The following is a 19,845-nucleotide window of genomic DNA, read 5'->3' as shown; positions in this document are numbered from 1 at the left end:
CAATGACCACATGATATGTTAAGGGATGAAGGCACACAGCCAGGTTAATTGCCAATGAAGCACAGTACTAGTATCCTGCAGACTCTACCGGACCACTAATACATGTGTGCCCATAACAATGGACCAGCTCAGTGAATGTTGGGACTTTCCATTCCTCCCTAGGCTAGACAATACATTTGAAATACATTTTTATGCCATAATAGAAACAAGTTAGTACTGCCCCTTCAACATAGTTAGTTACTGCCCCCTTCGTTCAGTCAAAACATCTTTATTATGTACTGTCATACTGACATTATCTTTTAGGAAGGGTCAGTATGTTCCTGTTATCCTTGGGGAATGTTTTTGTACCATCCTTAATAATGGGATGTTCTGGTACCACTTAATATCAGGAAGTGTTTGCGTAAGTACTCTGTACCAGGCCTATACCTGTACCAACATATATTTAGGTTGGACACTCGCGTTACCTTCTCCAGACCTAAAGAAGAACTCTGTGAATCTCAAAAGCTTGTCTCTTCCACCAACAAAAGTTTGGTCCAATAAAAGACCTTCTCCCTGACCTCCTCTCTCACAAATCCTGGGACAACCCAACACAGCTACAACTACAATAGTAAGGCTTTGTTGGAAATTCAGTTCCTGATGCCTGTTGTATAAATACCAGGTCAGTCCCTGAGCCTTTCACACACCATTTTCCAGAATTATATTGATAGTAAAGTAATTTTCTTTAGTTAAGAAAACATTTCCTGATGATTGTTCTCTTCAGAGCATCTCTCACTTCCTTGTTCCTCAGGCTGTAGGTAATGGGGTTCAACATGGGAGTGATGACAGAGTAGGAAAGAGAAAGTATTTTCCCCATCCCTGACACAGAAGTAGAACTAGGGTGCAGATAGTTAATGATTCCTGTCCCGTAGAAGAGAGTCACCACAATGAGATGGGAGGAACAGGTGGAGAAAGCTTTACGCCTGCCCTGAACTGACGGTATCTTCAGGATGGTGAAGATGATGAGTAGGTAGGAGACCAGGATGAGAATGAAGGGCAAGGGGATGAAAATCAGGAGAATGGTGAAGATAACCACTTTATTCAGGAAGGTGACGCCACAGGCCAGCTTCAGCACTGGGGTGATGTCACAGAAGAAGTGGTTGATTTCATGGGAAACACAGAAATGCAAGTTGAATATGATTATAACGTGGCCCAGTGATCCAACCAGACCACTGAGCCATGAGCCAGAGGCCAGCCCCATGCACTTTGTGTGGTTCATGATGCTCGGATAATGCAGAGGGTGGCATATGGCCACGTATCGGTCATAAGCCATGGCAGCCAGCAGAAAGCATTCCACACCCCCTAAGGCCACAAAGAAATACATCTGTGTGGCACAGCCAAGGAAGGAGATGCTTTTATCCCCGGACAGGAGGTTCACCAACATCTTGGGGACTGTGACTGAGGTGTAGCAGATCTCCAGGATGGACAGGACCTTGAGAAAAAAATACATGGGGGTGTGAAGAGCAGCATCTGCCATGGTGATGGTTAAGATGAGAACATTCCCAGTGAGGGTCATCATGTAGGTTGCGAGGAACATGGGGAAGAATAGCAGGTGCAGCTGGGGATGGTCAGAGAATCCTAGGAGAATGAATCTGAAGGCATCTGTGTGATTCCCTGTCATCCTTTAGGTTGTGGTCTCCTCAACATTAGCCTTGTACCTGTGCAAAGATAGTAATCAACATTGCCTCAAGTTCCCATTAAATTCAATGAACCTGTGGGCTCGTTACTGGGCACTGTGTTATGGTTACAGTATTGATTGGTAGGACATAAGGAGACAGGTTTCACTAGCCTGAGTAATGTCATCTTCTTAAATCCTCATGATTGAGGAAGACAAAGCTGATCCATAAAAATAACTAGTAAACCTGGGATTTTCAAAGTATCCTAAGGGAGTTAGGCACTTGACTTCCATTGCACTTCAAGTGCCTGACGCTCTTATGCTTCTTTGAAAAATTCCATCCTAATATGAAAATAAGAAATTATTTTTTGTTATTTTCATTTCTTCTACAATCCTGATGTTTATTCGCATATGTTTTATGTAAATTAGAAATGTTGGAAAACATTATAAAAGTGTCACCAAAAATTCACATCATGATAGACGTTAAGGCTAGAAAACAACATGGGGATCATAACACAGGACAGAGACTTTCATCCAATGATTCCTGCATCAACACGAAAAAGTTGCAGGTCAGCTGGAAAAACTTTAAGATAAACTCTCAATCTTAATTCAAAGACTCCACATTCTGATAAATTGACTTCAGTTTTGTGCAGGAAAACAATATTAAATTACAAATGCACTTTTATTTCTTAGCTTTTGTCCTAAATGGTGAAAATTAAAGTTGGTTGAAAATTTTTCAATAGGGCAGCTCTCCATCGGAAGATACATTTTCATCAGCATGAAAACATTTCACAGGAATGTATTGATTTTAACAATTTTTTCATTGGTAAAAAGTCTAAATGAATGGTTTTGACTTTCTGATTTTCTTTCAATCATGTCTAAAGCTTTCATTTCAATGAAATAAAAATGTTTCATTTAACTTTCCCATTCTATGGAAATTTTGACTTTTTATTCAAATTAAGAATGAAAACAAATTTTGCAATGTTGGAATTTCCCATGAAATGGAAATTCCATTTTTCAACCATCTCTAGTGGAATTATGTACTACCACTACTACTAGTAGTAGTCCACACATTTTCAGCTCAAAACAGTCAAAAACTAAACATTTCCAGTTGAAAACTTCCAAAAATAAAAAACAAAACAAAAATCCTTTCATCTGAAAACCCCAATTTTTCCAGTTTTTGGCTGAAATGTTTGGGTTTTCTGAGGAAAAATTGAAAAAGTTTGAGGGAAACTGACACTTTCTGTGAAAATCATTGATTCATCAAAAATTTGATTTTCTGTTGAAAATCCCAATTTATAAATATAAAGGCCAGCACTGCTAATAAACACAGAGACTGAACAGGTCTCCCAGATCAATTCAATCAACCCAGCAACAGCATAAACATAACAAGAGTTAATCGAGAGAACTCCTCACCATAGTCTTACAATACTGCTACCCAGCCCAATCCAACACTCATTTTTCTTTGGGCAAGAGACAAAAGGTGAACAGTGCCATATGACTAGAAGTCTGACAAACTGGAACTGTTATGAACCAGGGGAAGAAGGGAATTCTAAAGATTCAGGGATTCCAATGGAGAATGTCATGCCAGCCATTAGAGTGGACCGGAAGATGAGAATTTCATTTCACAGCAACTTTTGAGGGTTCAACTTTTATTTTCTCTCTGCATTGGGCTGAAAATTAAAACATTCAAATGTTTTCAGGAAACAGAATTGTGTCAGAATGTCCATTTTCAGTATGAAAACCTGAGTGTATCAATTTGGGTCCCTCTCTGAAGGGACAGAGAGCTCTGAACCATAAAAACCTTCCCAATGAACATTTTGAGTTTGTCTACAGTGGTGCTGGAAGGCATAATTTTCATCTCAAGGAGACATACACATGTTAGCTCTGTTCAAACTAGCAAGTTAAAGTGGTGGCATGAGGGACTAGCTACCTGAGTACATACCTAGGCTCCCAAGCAGGTACACCCTTCTCATGCCATTGTGTCTACACTTCTTTTTTTAGCATGCTATGCTGATCAGAGCTAGCACAGGTATGTCTACCCGAGATGGAAATTACAGCTCCAATGTGGACAACCCTTTTGTGGAAACTGATACCTCCCAGTAAAACATTTCAGTTTTGACAAAATATCATATTTTGTTAAAATTTCATTTTGTCAAAAAACGTTCTGACCGTACTAGACATCCCCTCTCTCTTTCTTATGTCCCTTCAGGAACCTTCCATGACTCCAATTCTGGACGTATGTCATAGGAATAAAGACATCTCTTACAGGCCATTTAGGGCTTTATAGGACAAGTCCAAAATTTTAAAATCAAGTCAGAAACCAATAGGCAGCCGGTGCAGATCATAGAGCATGGGTTTCATATGTCATTGATTCTTGGGAGGTGATTGTTCTCAGTTTCAGGTTGGAGTCATGGTTCTCTGCTTGCACAGTAAGATACGCTGGACCACCTTATGGAAATTGGGAAAGGCTGAACCAGAGGTAATGTCCTATTGTTGGACAAAGCTTCCCTTTTCTCTCCTAGTGGCAGTAGCCAACATCAGACGAACAGGCAAAGGAACTCTTTGGCCATCCAGGACACATCTCTATAAAGCACTTGCATAGTATGGAGAGAGGTGCAGTATAAAGAAGAGGATGGATAGATAGATAGATACTGTGGAAAGCTAATCTACCAGAAAACTTATGTAAGATGAGTATTAGGGCAAAGATAGCAAATTCCATCCCTTCTTTTGCCTCTTTGTAAAGACTGTATATTAAATCCAGTATTAATATTGTGTTATACAATCACAAAAATCTCATATTTTTGGTTACACTGTACAGTAAGCTTTCCATTTAGCAATTATTTATAAAGGTTTTGTGAATGATTGGCAGATATCATAAGCATATTCCGGACTAGGTAGCATGAGTTACAGGTGGCTATAAGCACAAGAAAATATTGCAGATGATTATAAATAGCAGTGGTCGGAACATTTTTAATTAAACATTTCTTGATGGTTTTGTGGAAACCAAAAAGTTTCATGGTGACTTATTGATTTCAATGACACTTTTGTCATTGAAAAATGTCACAGAGAGAGAGGAAGAACCAAAAAAAGATGTTTCAACAAAATTCTGTTTCACAAAATCTTTCAAAAAGTTTGGGTTTTGTTCCAAAGCCAAATGAAATTTTTTTTGGAAACCTCAAATGTCTTCACAAAGTGGAATTGATCTCTAGCCAGATCTAGTTATCCCCATTCTTCTGAGCAACTTGTTGTGCTCTATAACCATCTAAAACAATTGATTAACTTTTTATTAAAACATCTAAGCATGTATTCATATTTATAGATGGGCCCATAAGATGTGTCTCAATCTTCCATGAATGTCATTTCAGTTAGATCCTGGTTTAAGCCAGTGAAACGGAAAGCAGAACTGTTCCTACTGGACCAAATTCTGATACCCTTATTCTTCATGAAGAGTGCCTTACTTCACAAGAAGCTCCACTGAAGCTGATGGAGAAGTAAAGAGGCTACTCGACATGAGTAAGTGTATCAGAACCGCTAACACAGCAGAGTCAGATGGTGGCCAACAAATGACCATGATAGCGTTCCTGATAATGCACCATTCTTTGGCAAATTATCTCATTGACTATGTATCCTGTGAAAAACAAATTCCTTACCTGCTTCTATGAGGGAAACTGCACTGACTCCATGGGACTTTGTAGGTATCAGGCAGGGGTATTTTAATGATGTTAGTTATAGTCAAGGGAACCAGTCCCTCAAGCATTCTTCAACCAAATCAAAACCAAACAAGAAAGCCTTGTGATGAAAGCCCTCCAATCTGCTCTCACTAATACCAGCACACCCCAGCTAACACAGCTCTGTGAGTTTTTCACCCTGGGAAGTGAGAAAAGTATCTGGCTTGCGGTTGCAAAGTCACGCAATAGTGACACAACAGCAGTGAAGCCTTGTGCCACTTGTGTTGCTGTTCTCCAAGCTGCAGATTGTGTCTGATTGAGCAAATATAAAAACACAAGACTTATAAAAGTTTTAATCCCATAATCACTAGGCTAAATTGAAGTATCTGGTATTGTATCCATTCAACTAAGCTGAATCTGGACTATTATCTTTGTTTATGCAGAAGGAAGGGGACTGAAGGGAGAGGGGTTTGGGTATCTGGTTTGCATTTGTCAGGGCTGAGGCCTACATCTGTTTCCCAATATGGTGGCCATAGACAACAGAAATCTAAAATAGTGGTGTATTTCAGATATATGTCTAGGTACTATTTATTTTTTATTAGTAAATAATGAAGAGGACAGGACACTGATTCAGAGTGATTTGGATCTTTTTTAATGGTGAGAATAATTAGCCATTCAAGGATAGAATCACTTGATGATTACCTGTTCTGTTCATTCCCTCAGAAGTACCTGGCATTGGCCACTGTTGGAAAACAGGTTACTGGGGTAGATGGACCATTGTTCTGACCCAATCTGGCTGTTCTTATGTTGTTAATCATTGGAACAATTTACAAAAGTTCATGGTAGATTTCCCATCACTGGCAATTTTTAAATCAAGATTGGACATTTTTTTGAAAAGATCTGCTCTAGGAATTAATTTGGGGCAGTTCTCTGGCCTGTGTTATATAGGAGATCACAATGGTCCCTTCTGGCCTTAGAATATATGAATCTATGAACCTATAAATAATCATCTGGCTGTCAGCTGGAGTGCCTCATGAGTATTATGTACTGATGCAGGAATGGAAGCTTAACAGCTCATGGCATTAACAGAAAATTATGGAAATTCTCCTACCCCTCATGAGTGAATTCCGATCTTCATAATCCCTCATTCATGGCACCGAGAATGATCAAACTGAGTGTGGTGCATACCATATGTTTGAAAACCTAGTGAGTAAAACTCCTTCATTGTTTGCAAACTCTGCTAAAGATTCCTAGAAGACGATACCCAGTTCAGCCAGGTTCATCCTTAAGCTTTGCAATGGTCACAACAATAAACCAGATATTTAGCTGGTGTAAATTGGCATAACTCCATTAAAATCAGCAGAAGGACCAGCTGAAGTCTGGCCTATTACTCTTAATGCATGCCAGGGGTGACTCTGAAGTCCTTCTCTGCTGGCGAGCTCCAGGTTAATTGCTTCTGAGTCTCATATGGAAAACAAAGTAAGAAATCAGATTGATCCAAAATAGAAATTAAATACAATGGCATTTGTTTAACTTTGTTCTCACTTGCACGGGTATAAATCAGAAGTAAGCTGATTCCTCTCTCTTTCACCCTGATGTAAACCAGGAGTAACTCCATTGGAAACAATGGAACTGATTCCGCTCTCTCTCTCTGTGATGTTCCCCTCTGGTGTTATCTGGACCAGTGATTAGGGTGACCAGACGTCCCGATTTTATCGGGACAGTCCCGATATTTCCTTCTTTGTCCCACGTCCCGACCGATGTTTGGTCGGGACACTGGACAAAAAAGCAATTTTGCCCTCCACTCCGGCGCTCACGCCCCCCCCGACTCCGCCCCCTCCTTCCCCCATTGGATCTCTCCATGGAGGGAGGAGGTTAGGAGGAGGGAGGAGGGTCGGGCAACTACCAAGAGCGTGGGAGGGGAAGGGAAAGTTGCCGCGGCTGCCGGGGGCTAGCTGGGCATGGCCCGGGCTGCGTGCAGGCAGCAGCCGGGGCTGGCTCTGGCCCGGGTGGGCAGCGTGGGCCGCCGGAGACACGCGGCGAAGAGGGGCTGCGGGGGCGAGACTTGTCCCAGGCAGGGAAGCCGGCGGACAGGGGCAAGGGGCCAGCCGGGGTCCCCATAAACTTCCCCGCCGCTGCCAGGGAGCCCCGCGCCTCTCTTGCTTGGCTGCGCTCCAGCGGCTCGCCCCGCCGGGAAGGAGCCACTGGAGCGCAGCCGAGTGGGAGAGGCGCGGGGCTCCCTGCCGGCGGCGGGACACGCCGCATGTGCCCACAGCGGGCTGGGGGGCGGGAGGCTCTGCGGGGCTGGGAAAAGTCCTGGCTCCTGCCTGTTGCCCAGCCTGGAGCCCTGGGGAGCCCCTCAGGAGACCGGCCGCTGCTGTGGCTCAGCTGTGCCAGCCCTGGCCCCCTGCACGCCCGCGCCGCTCTGCCCCCGGGGTCCCCGGCTCACATGCACTGCCGCTGCCCCGCGGCCAGCCCCGGACTTTGCTTCACAGTGCTTCTTATCGGTGTGTCCCCCCCCCATGCCCTCTTTATCCCCAGCCCCTTCTGAATCGGGGCCAGCTTTTGCCCTGGGGTGGGCAGCACGTGTGCCCGGCGCGGCTGGGGCCTGCTAATGCCCCCCGCCCCCGCGAAACTGCTTTTTTTTTTCTTTTGCTCCGCCGCCATTTTTTTTTGCTCCGCCCCCCCTCCACCCCTCCCCGCGTCCCGATATTTCATCCCTGTGATCTGGTCACCCTACCGGTGATCTGCTAGGTCACTCCAATCCTTGACTCTGGGAGCCAGCCTTACCCTGCTCTGCTGTGAAAACCCCCACTCCTGAGTTGTTCATGCACAGCCTGTAGCATGTAAGCTGCTCCCTGGGTTGTGCAACTGAATGACACTAGCCGATATCTCTGGCCCCAGACACAACCCTAGGAACCTCCATCTTTCAGTGTCCAGTTATGCCCGCTGGACGCTGCAAGCTTATATGAGTTCTTCAATTTAACAAAGAAAATGATATGTACCAGGCTTGTTATCCCAAGGGGAGACTCTGACATGCTTCAAACCAAACCCACTGCTTCAGGTAGAATAAACAAACAGATTTGTTAACTACAAAGATAAATTTTAAGTGATTATAAGTCAAAGCATAACAAGTCATATTTGGTGAAATGAAATAAAAGCAAAATGCATTCTAAGCTGATGTTAACACTTACAGTGCCCTTACAAACTTAGATGCTTCTCACCACAGGCTGTCTGGTTGCCCTTCAGCCAGGTTCTCCCCTTTGGTCAGTGCTTCAGTCGTTTGGTGGTGATGTCTGTAGATGGAGGTGGAAGAGAGAGGAAGAGCATGGCAAACATCTCTCCCTTTTATCATGTCCTTTCTTCCCTCTTGGCTTTGCCCCCCCACCTTCAGAGTCAGGTGAGCATTACCTCATCGCAGTCCCAAACTGACCAAAGGAAGGGGCGTGACTCACTCGAAGTCCAACAGAATCTTTTGTTGCTGCTTAGGCCAGTGTCCTTTGTCCCTGTGAAGCTGGGCTGGGTTTATCCCATACCTGCCCTGATGAGGTGTGAATTGCCTCTCTGCTCTTGGAGAGGTATTGCCTGAGTTTGCTTTAAGCCATGAGGATACATTTTCGGCCTCATAACTATATACATGAAATTATAACGTGTAACATTACTATAACATTACTGTAACAATTACTGTAACATCACTATAACAACCATGCTCAGTGCATCATGAGGCTTCCAAAGACACCCAACATGACAAACTTTCCATTGGATACCACACAATCATTTTATAAAGATGAACATGGGGATGTAGGGTGTTCCCCCGAGGTACAAAGCTTCACACTCTCATCTTCAGGGACCTAAGTGTGATTGTGGCAAAGTGGTTTATTGTGTACTTTTCTGTGCACTGTTCTTCCTGATTTCTGCACAGCCAACCCAGTATGTGAAGGGGGCGTCATAATCTGCTGATGATTCATATTTGTTGAGAAAACACAATCACTATATACACTGCACAAATACATACACAGGGGATAAGAACCCTGGGTTCTTCAGTGCTCATATACTATGGTGATGAGCACACTATAAAAACTCTATCTATCCATCCATACATCCCTCCTGATACACCTGGTCTTTGCTCGCTATCTATCTAATTCAGATTTCCAAGCACCAAAGGGATTTGGATTCTCAATTCTCCCCCACCCTTCCTCTTTGATATTTTTAACATTGGTCATTATTTCCCACCCCCCATTAATTATAGAGTTGGTTGGATTCAAACACACTTCCCTTGTAAGACAGTCTTATGAGAAAAAGGATGTTTGTCCGATAGAAATGTCCCCATGTTGACTCCAGAGTGGATGAAATAAATAACTTCAACAAACCACTGTTCATTTGAATCTACAGCAAAATTGGTGTGAGATGAGGTCAGTACTGGTCTCAGGTGTAACTGGAAAAATACATTTAAACGGGGGCATAAATCAATAGACTTAAGTTTTGGAAACAGTGAAGAGATCAGTGGGGAGAGAGAAGGACTAATAAGAGATTAAAATAGGTCCAGTTTGAGAGAGAAGGAGATGTGCAAAGAAAACATTAGATAGATAGATAGATAGATAGATAGATAGATAGATAGATAGATAGATAGATAGATAGATAGATAGATAGATAGATATGCAGTGTTGTAGCTCTGTTGGTTCCAGGATATTAGAGAGACAGATGGGTGAGGTAATATCTTTTATTGAAACAAGTACTGTTGGTGAGAGAAACAAGCTTTTGAACTTACACAGAGCTCTTCTTCAGGTCTGGGAAAGAGATTCAGATTGTCACAGGTAAGATGGAACAGATTGGTTAGCATAAGGAGTTACCATATATTTCAAGGGTTTGTTCAAACTGAAATGGTACCTCTCTAGTCATGGGCGGGGGGAGAGGGAAGAGAGGAAAAAAAGCTGGGGGGATGGGTTTTAGTGGGTTACACATTGTTGTAATAAACCGTAAATCCATGTCTCTGTTCAGGCCATGATTTTTACTGTTTAGCAAAGTTATGAATTTAACCTCCAATACTCATCTTTTAATATATGGAGATATACACCTATTTCATAGAGCTGGAAGGGACCTTGAAAAGTAATTGAGTCCAGCCCCCTACCTTCACTAGCAGGACCAAATACTGATTTTTGCCCTATATCTCTAAGTGGCCCCCTCAAGGATTGAGCTCACAACCCTGGGTTTAGCAGACCAATGCTCAAACCACTGAGCTATCCATCCTATTCTTGGAAACCAGCTTCTTAACATATATGTAAAATGCTAACATAAGCATATATAGACTAGGGAAACTAATGAGAGATTATTGCTATAGCAGATGTTTTCTGTTGGGGAAATCAACATGGAAGAATGATTGTGGGGTAAGCAAGACCCACTAAGAGATATTACCTTCAGGAATTGTTAGGTCTCTCAGTAGTAAATAATCACGCCTTCTCACATGAGTCAGGTAAACTGAGACTGTATAGAAATGACATCACAACATATGTTTCTGGGAGAAAATTCTTGGCAACTAGGTTTCCTTTGTCTGAAACCCTGTAGAATGATACTGATATGATAATTTAGTGGGGGGAATGAAAACTGCACAGCCCTTCCAGGTGCAGGAGAGAGACAGATTCAACTCTTAGTCTGACAACAAAGGGTGGTAATGTATCTATTTATTTCTATATTCTCTCTAGTGCTGTACTAATCTCTGATTAATAATTTTAGATTAAATAATTTCAATTGAGCCTGTTATTTCGACAATCTCAAATCGTTAATTCAGATACACAACAAATGCGAAGCATTGCAACATTCACAACAACAAAGAAAATATTTAGCTGGTGTAAATTGGCATAACGCCATTAAAATCAGCAGAAGGACCAGCTGAAGTCTGGCCTGTTAATTTTAATGCATGTCAGGGGTGACTCTGAAGTCCTTCTCTGCTGGTGAGCTCCAGGTTAATTGCTTCTGAGTCTCATCTGGAAAACAAAGTAAGAAATCAGATTGATCCAAAATAGAAATTAAATACAATAGCATTCATTTGATTTTGTTGTCACTTCCACTGCTGTAAATCAGACGTAAGCTGATTCCCCTCTCTTTCACCCTGGTGCAAATCAGTAGTAACTCCATTGGAGTCAATGGGATTGATTCCTCTCCTCTCTCATCTTCTGAGTGTGATTGGGGTAAAGTGGTTTATTGTGTATTTTTCTGTGCATTGTTCTTCCTGATTTCTGCACAGCCAACCTGGTACAGCTCAGGGGGGTTAATGGTCTTCTGATGATTAATATTCATGAGACAACCCAATTGATATGAATACTACACAAATACATATCTAACAGTGACAGACCCTGGTTGTCGGCAGGTGGGATGGAACCTGCAGCCTTGGGAGTCTAGTGCAGGAGCCTCTACTGCATGAGCTAAAAGCCAACTGGCTGTTAGCTAAGGCTATAGAGTTTTTATCTCTCAAAGTGGTCTCGGGGCCACTAGATGAGACAGAACACCACACCCAGGAGGTGTCTGCGTTACATATAGACAGGGGATTAAGAACCCTGGGTTCTTCAGCACCAAAATGCCAGTCCTTTCCACGGCAAAATTCATGTGCCTGTAAGAAACACAAAATCTACTGTCATCAGCCACTAGGGGGCAACATCTCACCCTAACTCATACTTGCAAAGCCGATGCATTACACCGGCTCCAGGAAAACCCTGAATCATGGACCTTTGAGGTGGGGGCTTTCCAGAGCCAGAGGGAGCTAATTTTACGCTGAGACCTTGGCTGGTCTCCACAAAAATGGTGGCATGGTGCAGAACACTGGCTCTGAGTTCGCAGCTCCAGATAGATGGAAATAGTTGCCACCACTTCCCCAATTACAGTGAGGCCTCATTTGGGAAGGGGGTGGCCATGGGCATGAGTAGTGTAGAAGGGAAGGTGGCTATGGCCAAGGTGGAGGCAGTGGGAGTGTACTCTGGCTGTGTACCTACATGAGCAACAATGCACCTTCACCACACCTTCTACACGGCCCCCGCCCCCCACTCACTTCATTCCCCCTCCCTCTGTCACTCACTCTCTCCCACCCTCTCTCACTGGCTGGGGGTACGGTCTCTGGGGTAGGGGTGGGGGATGGGGGGTGGGGAAGAAGTCTCCAGGCTGGGGCAGGAGGCTGTGGTGCTGTGGGGTATGGGCTCTGGGCTGGAGATGCAGGCTCTGGGTGGGGCCAGAAATTAGGGGTGCAGGGTTTGGGAGGGGTGAGGACTCCAGCTGGGGGTGCAGGTTCTGGGGTGGTGCTGGGATGAGGGGTTTGGGGTGCAGAATGGGGCTCAGGACTGGAGCAGGGAGTTGGGGTGTTGGGGGGTACAGGCTGCAGGATGGAGTTTGGATGTGGGAGGGGACTCTGGACTGGGGCAGGGGCATTGGGGTGCATGGTCCCTGATGTGCTTACTGCAGCTCCCAGGAAGCAAGAACCGCGACCAATGAGAGCTGCGATGTGGCACCTGTGGGCACGAGGGCCACGCATGGAGCCACCCTGGCCACCTATGTGCCACAAGGACCTGGTGGCTGTTTCCGGGAGTTGCACCACCGACCAGACTTTTAATGGTCCAGTTGGCGATGCCAAATGGAGCCACCAGGGTCCCTTTTCAACCGAGCGTTCCTGTCAAAGACGGGATGCCTGGCAACCCTATTGGTCAAGTTCTGTGCTTTAGGAGCTGAGAGGCAATAGTTCTAGCCCTGCCTCCCCAAGGGTGGGTTGATGCAATTTGTGCAGCGATTCCATGTTTTTTGCTTACTCCAAAAGGCAATAACCCATTCTCATCCAGATAATGGCGGAAGTGTGAGGATCATATAAAAAAGATGCCGGGTTTGGGTTGAAACCCAAGGTGGAAAGCCATCTATACTACACCAGAAGTGAGGGAGGTATTCAAGGCTCCAGTGGTTTGGGTGCTAACCTGGCACTTGAAACACCTGTGTTTAATTTCTGGTGTGACATTAAGCAAGTCACTTAGCTTCTCTGTGGTTCAATGTCCCTAAATCGGGTTTATAGGAATTCCCGATCTCACACTGGACCGGAGAATACAGCAGATTGACTATATAGCCTGGTGTTTCAGGCACTCAGCTGGGATGTAAAAGACTCAAGTTCCTGCTCCAATGATTGTTTAATTATGTTAGATAACATGGAACAGCTTTGACAGGAGAGACTGAGAAAAGTCTGCTTTAGAATCCCCAATAGTTTAGTGATTAGGATTCTGAGACAGGAGATCTAGATTCAATTCCTAGCAGAGTGGGGATTCAAACTTGGGTCTCACACACACTTAGTGAGTGCTCAAGTATCAGAGGGGTAGCCGTGTTAGTCTGAATCTGTAAAAAGCAACAGAGGGTCCTGTGGCACCTTTGAGACTAACAGAAGTACTGGGAGCATAAGCTTTCGTGGGTAAGAACCTCACTTCTTCAGATGCAAGTGAAGAAGTGAGGTTCTTACCCACGAAAGCTTATGCTCCCAGTACTTCTGTTAGTCTCAAAGGTGCCACAGGACCCTCTGTTGCTTTTTAGTGAGTGCTGTAACCACTGGATTGGGTTGGTGGAGGAGGGCAGCAGCATCTCCTCTTGTGGCTGTGTTTTGTGCAAGGTTTTTTAAACAAAAAGCAAAATATTTTCTAGTTTTTGTTTTTCATTGCAAAATTGGAAAAAATTCCACAAAGCATTTGGGGGTTTTTGGTGGGAAAAACTGTTTTGTTTTGTTTTTTAATTCCATTCAACATTTTTCATGGAAAATATGTACCTACTTTTCACCACCTCTGGTGTTTACCCAGGAAACAGTATGGAGATGTGAACTTCTTTTGCTCCTCCACACTGAGATTTTCAAAACCTCCTATGGGCTGCCCCATTCCTCAACTACCTTATCCATCTTTGAGAGGGACAAGTTGGGTGAGGTTATATCTTTCATTGGACCAACTTCTGTTGGTGGAAGGGACAAGCTTTCACACTTCACAGGGCTCTTCTTCAGGTATGGGGAAATTACTCAGAGTGTTACAGCTAAACACACAGTGGGGCAGATTGTTCATCATGAGGAATAAACTCATGTTGCAGGAGGAATCTTAAAATGACATGGGCAATTAACACCAGTAAATGATATTACCTCGTCCACCTTGTCTCTCTCATATTCTGTATTCAATACTGCTACCGCAACACTGCAATTATTCAGCTTTAAGAACATAAGAACATAAGAAAGGCCGTACCAGGTCAGACCAAAGGTCCATCTAGCCCAGTATCCTGTCTACCGACAGTGGCCAATGCCAGGTGCCCCAGAGGAAGTGAACCTAACAGGCAATGATCAAGTGATCTCTCCCCTGCCATCCATCTCCATCCTCTGACAGACAGAGGCTAGGGACACCATTCCTTACCCGTCCTGGCTAATAGCCATTAATGGACTTAACCACCATGAATTTATCCAGTTCTCTCTTAAACTCTGTCATAGTCCTAGCCTTCACAACCTTCTCAGGCAAGGAGTTCCACAAGTTGACTGTGCGCTGCGTGAAAAAGAACTTCCTTTTATTTGTTTTAAACCTGATGCCTATTAATTTCATTTGATGACCCCTAGCTCTTGTATTATGGGAATAAGTAAATAACTTTTCCTTATCCACTTTCTCCACATCACTCATGATTTTATATACCTCTATCATATCCCCCCTTAGTCTCCTCTTTTCCAAGCTGAAGAGTCCTAACCTCTTTAATCTCTCCTCATATGAGACCCGTTCTAAACCCTTAATCATTTTAGTTGCCCTTTTCTGAACCTTTTCCAGTGCCAGTATATCTTTTTTGAGATGAGGAGACCACATCTGTACGCAGTATTCAAGATGAGGGCGTACCACTGATTTATATAAGGGCAATAATATATTCTCAGTCTTATTCTCTATCCCCTTTTTAATGATTCCTAACATCCTGTTTGCTTTTTTGACCTCCTCTGCACACTGCGTGGACATTTTCAGAGAACTATCCACGATGACTCCAAGATCTTTTTCCTGACTTGTTGTAGCTAAATTAGCCCCCATCATATTGTATGTATAGTTGAGGTTATTTTTTCCAATGTGCATTACTTTACATTTATCCACATTAAATTTCATTTGCCATTGACAATCTTCTCCTTAACCATAACATGTTCCCTTTGAACCCAGCCTAAGTAACTTGATTAGGCAATAACTCATAGATTCCAAGTCAAAAGGGACCCTTTGTTGGGATTCCCTCTGGGACCTTTTCCACTCAGCCTATCCATAACACCTTGTCTACTTCTGGGAGAACACTTCATCCAGTTCTATGGGGGATCCAAAACACTCAGTTCGACTCCATATTTCATCACTCAGGTTCCTTTATCTGGCATACAGCAAAGCTACTCTGAGTTGATCAAAATCAAGTGTAGGGATGAGTATAGGGCATACCACACCTCCAAAGTTACAGAGACAACCTCTTCCTTTACATACATTTAGACGTTTCATTCAATTTGCTGTACATTACACCACACATTTTTGGATCAGTTTGGTTACTTTGCTGGAACCATTTCCTGTATAAGATGCCCTGTCCATGTGCTGTTCATGTGGAACCTGATCTTTCCATTCCTGGTTTATCTTGTCCATTGTCCCTAGCATCAGGGTGTTGCAGCTTATCTTAGCTAGCATGACATCCTGACTCCAGCATGCTGCTTGTCCAGCCCCTGTTTACAACTTAAACTTCCATTCACCTTCCCGATCATACCCACACAGAAATGAGGCAAGTTACTGATGTTAAGACAGGTCTACACCATTGTGATCATCTAGTCTGACCTGTATAACACAGGCCAGAGAACTTCCCCAAAATAATTTCTACAGCAGAGCTTTTGGAAAAACATGGAATCATGCAAGTACATGGAGATTTTACCTATCTCACAGAGCTTGAAGGGACCCTGAAAGGTCATTAAGTCTAGCTCCCTGCCTTCACTAACAGAACCAAGTACTGATTTTGCCCCAGATCCCTAAGTGCCCCCTCAAGAATTGAAATCACAACCCTTTGTTTAGCAGATCAATGCTCAAACAACTGAGCTAGCCATCCCTCCCCACCTTCATGTCTAGGGTGCAGATTAGTTACACAGTTACCCCCCATCGGGTATTCCTGCAGAAGAACAACCTGTCAGCTCTCTGAAGTGTCAGAGGGGAAGGACTGTGGAGCAAATAAACCCAGAGGAAATTCTCCATCAAAACGTTGTGAAAGAACATCCAATTCTTGGCTGCTGCAAACTGAAAATCAGTTTACATTTCGGCTTGCTAAAATAAATTTGTCTTTCACTTGTTTAGCTGCTGAAAACAAACCAACCTCTTCCCCCTGCCAAACTTTCATGTTTCAGTTTTTCAATGAATACCTGAAAAAACAACAAAAAATGTGAAGAGAATATTTGAATCAAAATTATTCATGTCAGAAAAAAATAATTNAACAAAAAATGTGAAGAGAATATTTGAATCAAAATTATTCATGTCAGAAAAAAATAATTTCCCACCAGTTCCAGGAGTGGATTATCCCAGTGGCCTTCCCCTCCCTACTTACAATGGTAAAATCCCTTTCCATGAGGTCATGACAGCTGTGCTACATAGTGCCTCCTACAAGGACACTGGCTCACTGCCTGACAGAATAACCATAGTGTATAGAAAATAAAGAATTGGGCCATTTTCCTTTCACTACTTCTTTTAATTAATTGTTATTTCTGCACTGCATAGAGACTCTCATGTCCTTGGGATAAAACAACTTTCTTGCCACTTCTCTCAGTGCTTCCTGCACTTGCTGGTTCCGTAGTGTGTAAATAAAAGGGTTCAGCAAGGGGGCAAGCACGGTGTTGATGATGGCGAGGCCTTTGTTGAGGTCCAGGTCTTCTTCCTGAATGGGCCTGACATACATGAGAATGCAGCTTCCATAGCAGATGGAGATGACAATGAGGTGGGAGGAGCAGGTGGAGAAAGCCCATTGGCGCTCCTTGGCAGAGGGGATCTGCATGATGGTGATGAGGATGTAGGTGTAGGACACTAATATTAGCAATAAGGTGCTGAGCAGGGTGAAGAAAGCCAGCAGGAAATGGATAAGCTCCAGGAGATGCTTGTCTCCACAGGAGATCTGCAGCAGAGGGGTATAGTCGCAGAAGAAGTGGTTGATTACATTGGATTTGCAGAATGAGAGCTGGCTGGTCAGGACAATAGGTGTAAGAATGAGGAGAAGACCTCCCACCCAGGAGAAAATAACCAGCAGGAAGCACAGTCTTTGGCTCATGATGGATGTATACCGGAGCGGGCAGCATATAGCCACATAGCGGTCAAACGACATGGCTGTCAACAGGAAAAATTCCGTACCCCCAAAGAAGAAGTGGAAAAAATACTGTGAGAGGCAAGCGGCAAAGGATATTGTTCTCCTCTCTGTCCTAAGATCTGTCAGCATCCTGGGGACGATGACTGTGGTTAAGCAGATCTCTAAGAAGGACAAGTTCTGGAGGAAGAAGTACATAGGGCTGTGGAGGCGGTAGTCAGTGCAGGTGATGATGATGATGAGGATGTTCCCCATTAAGGTCAACGTGTAGGCTAAGAAAAGCACCCCGAAGAGGAGTCGTTTCAGCTCAGGGATACTGGTGAGCCCCAACAGAACGAACTCTGGCATCTGAGTTTGGTTTCTCATTGATGCTCTTGGAAACCAAAAGAGGAATAATTCTCAATGTTTCGCAAATACACACACACATAAAGAGCCTATAAACTTCTGCTCCTGGCTATCAATAATTAAATTAACAAGCAAAACCTTTGCACAACCAGTTGATGAAATGTTCAAATGGTGAGGTAGAGGGAGGGGCAGTTACTTTATAGAGCTCAGCAATTTTTATTTTCTGAAACACTTTGCGAATTTTTAATTCAACTCACTTAATTTATGGGCCAATATCTACTGAGTGCATCATGACAATTTCTTACCCAGTCATTGTACTGCAGCAATCCATTGACATGGATCTGGGGAGAGAATATGGCAGATTCTAACACTTAATCCTTTATGAATCACTTTATAACCAGTAAGTGATCTGCACAAAACTCCCCTGAAGTCAATGGGCCCATATAGGTAAAAACGTCTCATCACTGGAGATACAGAGAGACTCAGTTTTAGAACATAGGACATTCTATAGTCTCTTGCTTCCAGTCCGCATTGCTTTAAAACAAAATTGGTTTCCCAGCTATGCTGGTGTACTACAAAGGAAAAATTTACTTCTGAACTAAAACCATAATTTAAAAAATGGAATAAATCATCAGCCGGCATTCCATTGACATAAATGGAGCCTTGTCACTATATACCAGCTGGGGATCTGACCACTGACTCCATTGGAGCTATGGCTGATATACACTAGGTCATGTTGACTTCAATGGAGCTACACCTATTTACACCAAATAAGGAGATGGCACGTTGACTCCATTAGCTGGGAAGCAGGTCAAATGATTTCACTTTTCTGTGATAAATAAAAGCAAAGAACCAGCTTGCCCACTTGCTCAGAAAGATTTTGGAGACTGGAGCAATATTTGGAGATACTTTATTTTCTATCACACAGAGAAAGTCACTTGATCGTATAAGCTAAGTCATCTCAAGACTAAGATCTTTTGAAATCCCAGCCAAGGTGGCTCAAATTGGTGATACAGAAATTGAGATACCCAAAAGCAAGGGTCCTCACTGGAAGGGCTGGCTACCAAAAAATTGAGTATAAGAACATTGACTTACTTGTCTTACAGCCCAAATAATGTGAGATTGATTTAAGTGACATTTGTAAATCACTCTGAAGAATCACAGTGCAAACATTTCCTTAGATAGTCTACAGTAATACTTAAATAGACTCCATCATGGTAGTATCTGAAGGTACGAGTACACTTAAAATTCTACAGCAGTACACCTGCTACTGGGGGGTTGGGGTGGATCTGGACCTGGATCTGTGAAGATACTCAAAGCACACCAAGAAATCTGTTGTCTACAGACAGGCACCCAAACACCCCAGAATATGCTCCAAGGAGAGAGTGCATCTTAGCACACTTAAAACTGCATTCATCTGTGGAGCAAAACAAAGTCTTCACTCTGAATTTGGAGCAAGAAGCCAGAGGCAGCTTTATTTCAAGCAATTGCAATATGCACAGGAGAGTACACACGGGCAGGTCTCCGTTAGATAAAAAATTAGGCAGCTTTTATACCTTTCATTGAATACAATAATGAGCAACAGCTGCATTGTTATACATTTTCTTCCTGATATCTCACTTTTCTCATTAATTTCTGCCACAGTCTACATTCTATTCTTATCTAACACAAGGTCAAAACAGTATCTCTTACAGTCTGTTCCCATTCGCTTTCTCGGTTTCCACCCACCTAGGCCCTGCCTTCAAGTCTCACGTTATTAGAGTCAGTGTCAGCCTGACTTTGTTAGTCTGATTCTTTCTCTATTCCTAGAAACTAAGATATCTGCGTTCAAATTCCCTTTATCCTTTTCTCCACTTCCACACTACC

General features: G+C 43.3%; 2 protein-coding genes across 2 annotated transcripts; both read right to left on the bottom strand.

Annotated features, from left to right (window-relative positions):
- Positions 1-563: 563 nt before the first annotated feature.
- Positions 564-1,657, bottom strand: LOC117886258 (olfactory receptor 10A7-like). The gene has a single exon (XM_034787930.1). It carries the CDS (start codon positions 1,655-1,657, stop codon positions 722-724), a length of 936 nt encoding a protein of 311 aa, XP_034643821.1. The 3' UTR covers positions 564-721.
- A 15,374-nt stretch (positions 1,658-17,031) lies between these two features.
- LOC117885555 (olfactory receptor 2AP1-like) lies at positions 17,032-18,147 on the bottom strand. Its single transcript, XM_034786821.1, has one exon. The coding sequence runs from the start codon at positions 17,998-18,000 to the stop codon at positions 17,032-17,034; it is 969 nt and encodes a 322-aa protein (XP_034642712.1). The 5' UTR covers positions 18,001-18,147.
- Between the last annotated feature and the right edge of the window lie 1,698 nt (positions 18,148-19,845).

Source organism: Trachemys scripta, chromosome 12 (assembly GCF_013100865.1).
Source record: "Trachemys scripta elegans isolate TJP31775 chromosome 12, CAS_Tse_1.0, whole genome shotgun sequence".
In the NCBI taxonomy this organism is placed as follows: Eukaryota; Metazoa; Chordata; order Testudines; family Emydidae; genus Trachemys; species Trachemys scripta.
The sequence above is the reverse complement of the archived record's forward strand: the minus strand, read 5'-3'. Positions and strand labels throughout refer to the sequence as shown.

Coding starts and splice junctions, on each gene's coding strand:
- LOC117886258 (XM_034787930.1), bottom strand. CDS start 1,657: ATGACAGGGAATCACACAGATGCCTTCAGATTCATTCTCCTAGGATTC.
- LOC117885555 (XM_034786821.1), bottom strand. CDS start 18,000: ATGAGAAACCAAACTCAGATGCCAGAGTTCGTTCTGTTGGGGCTCACC.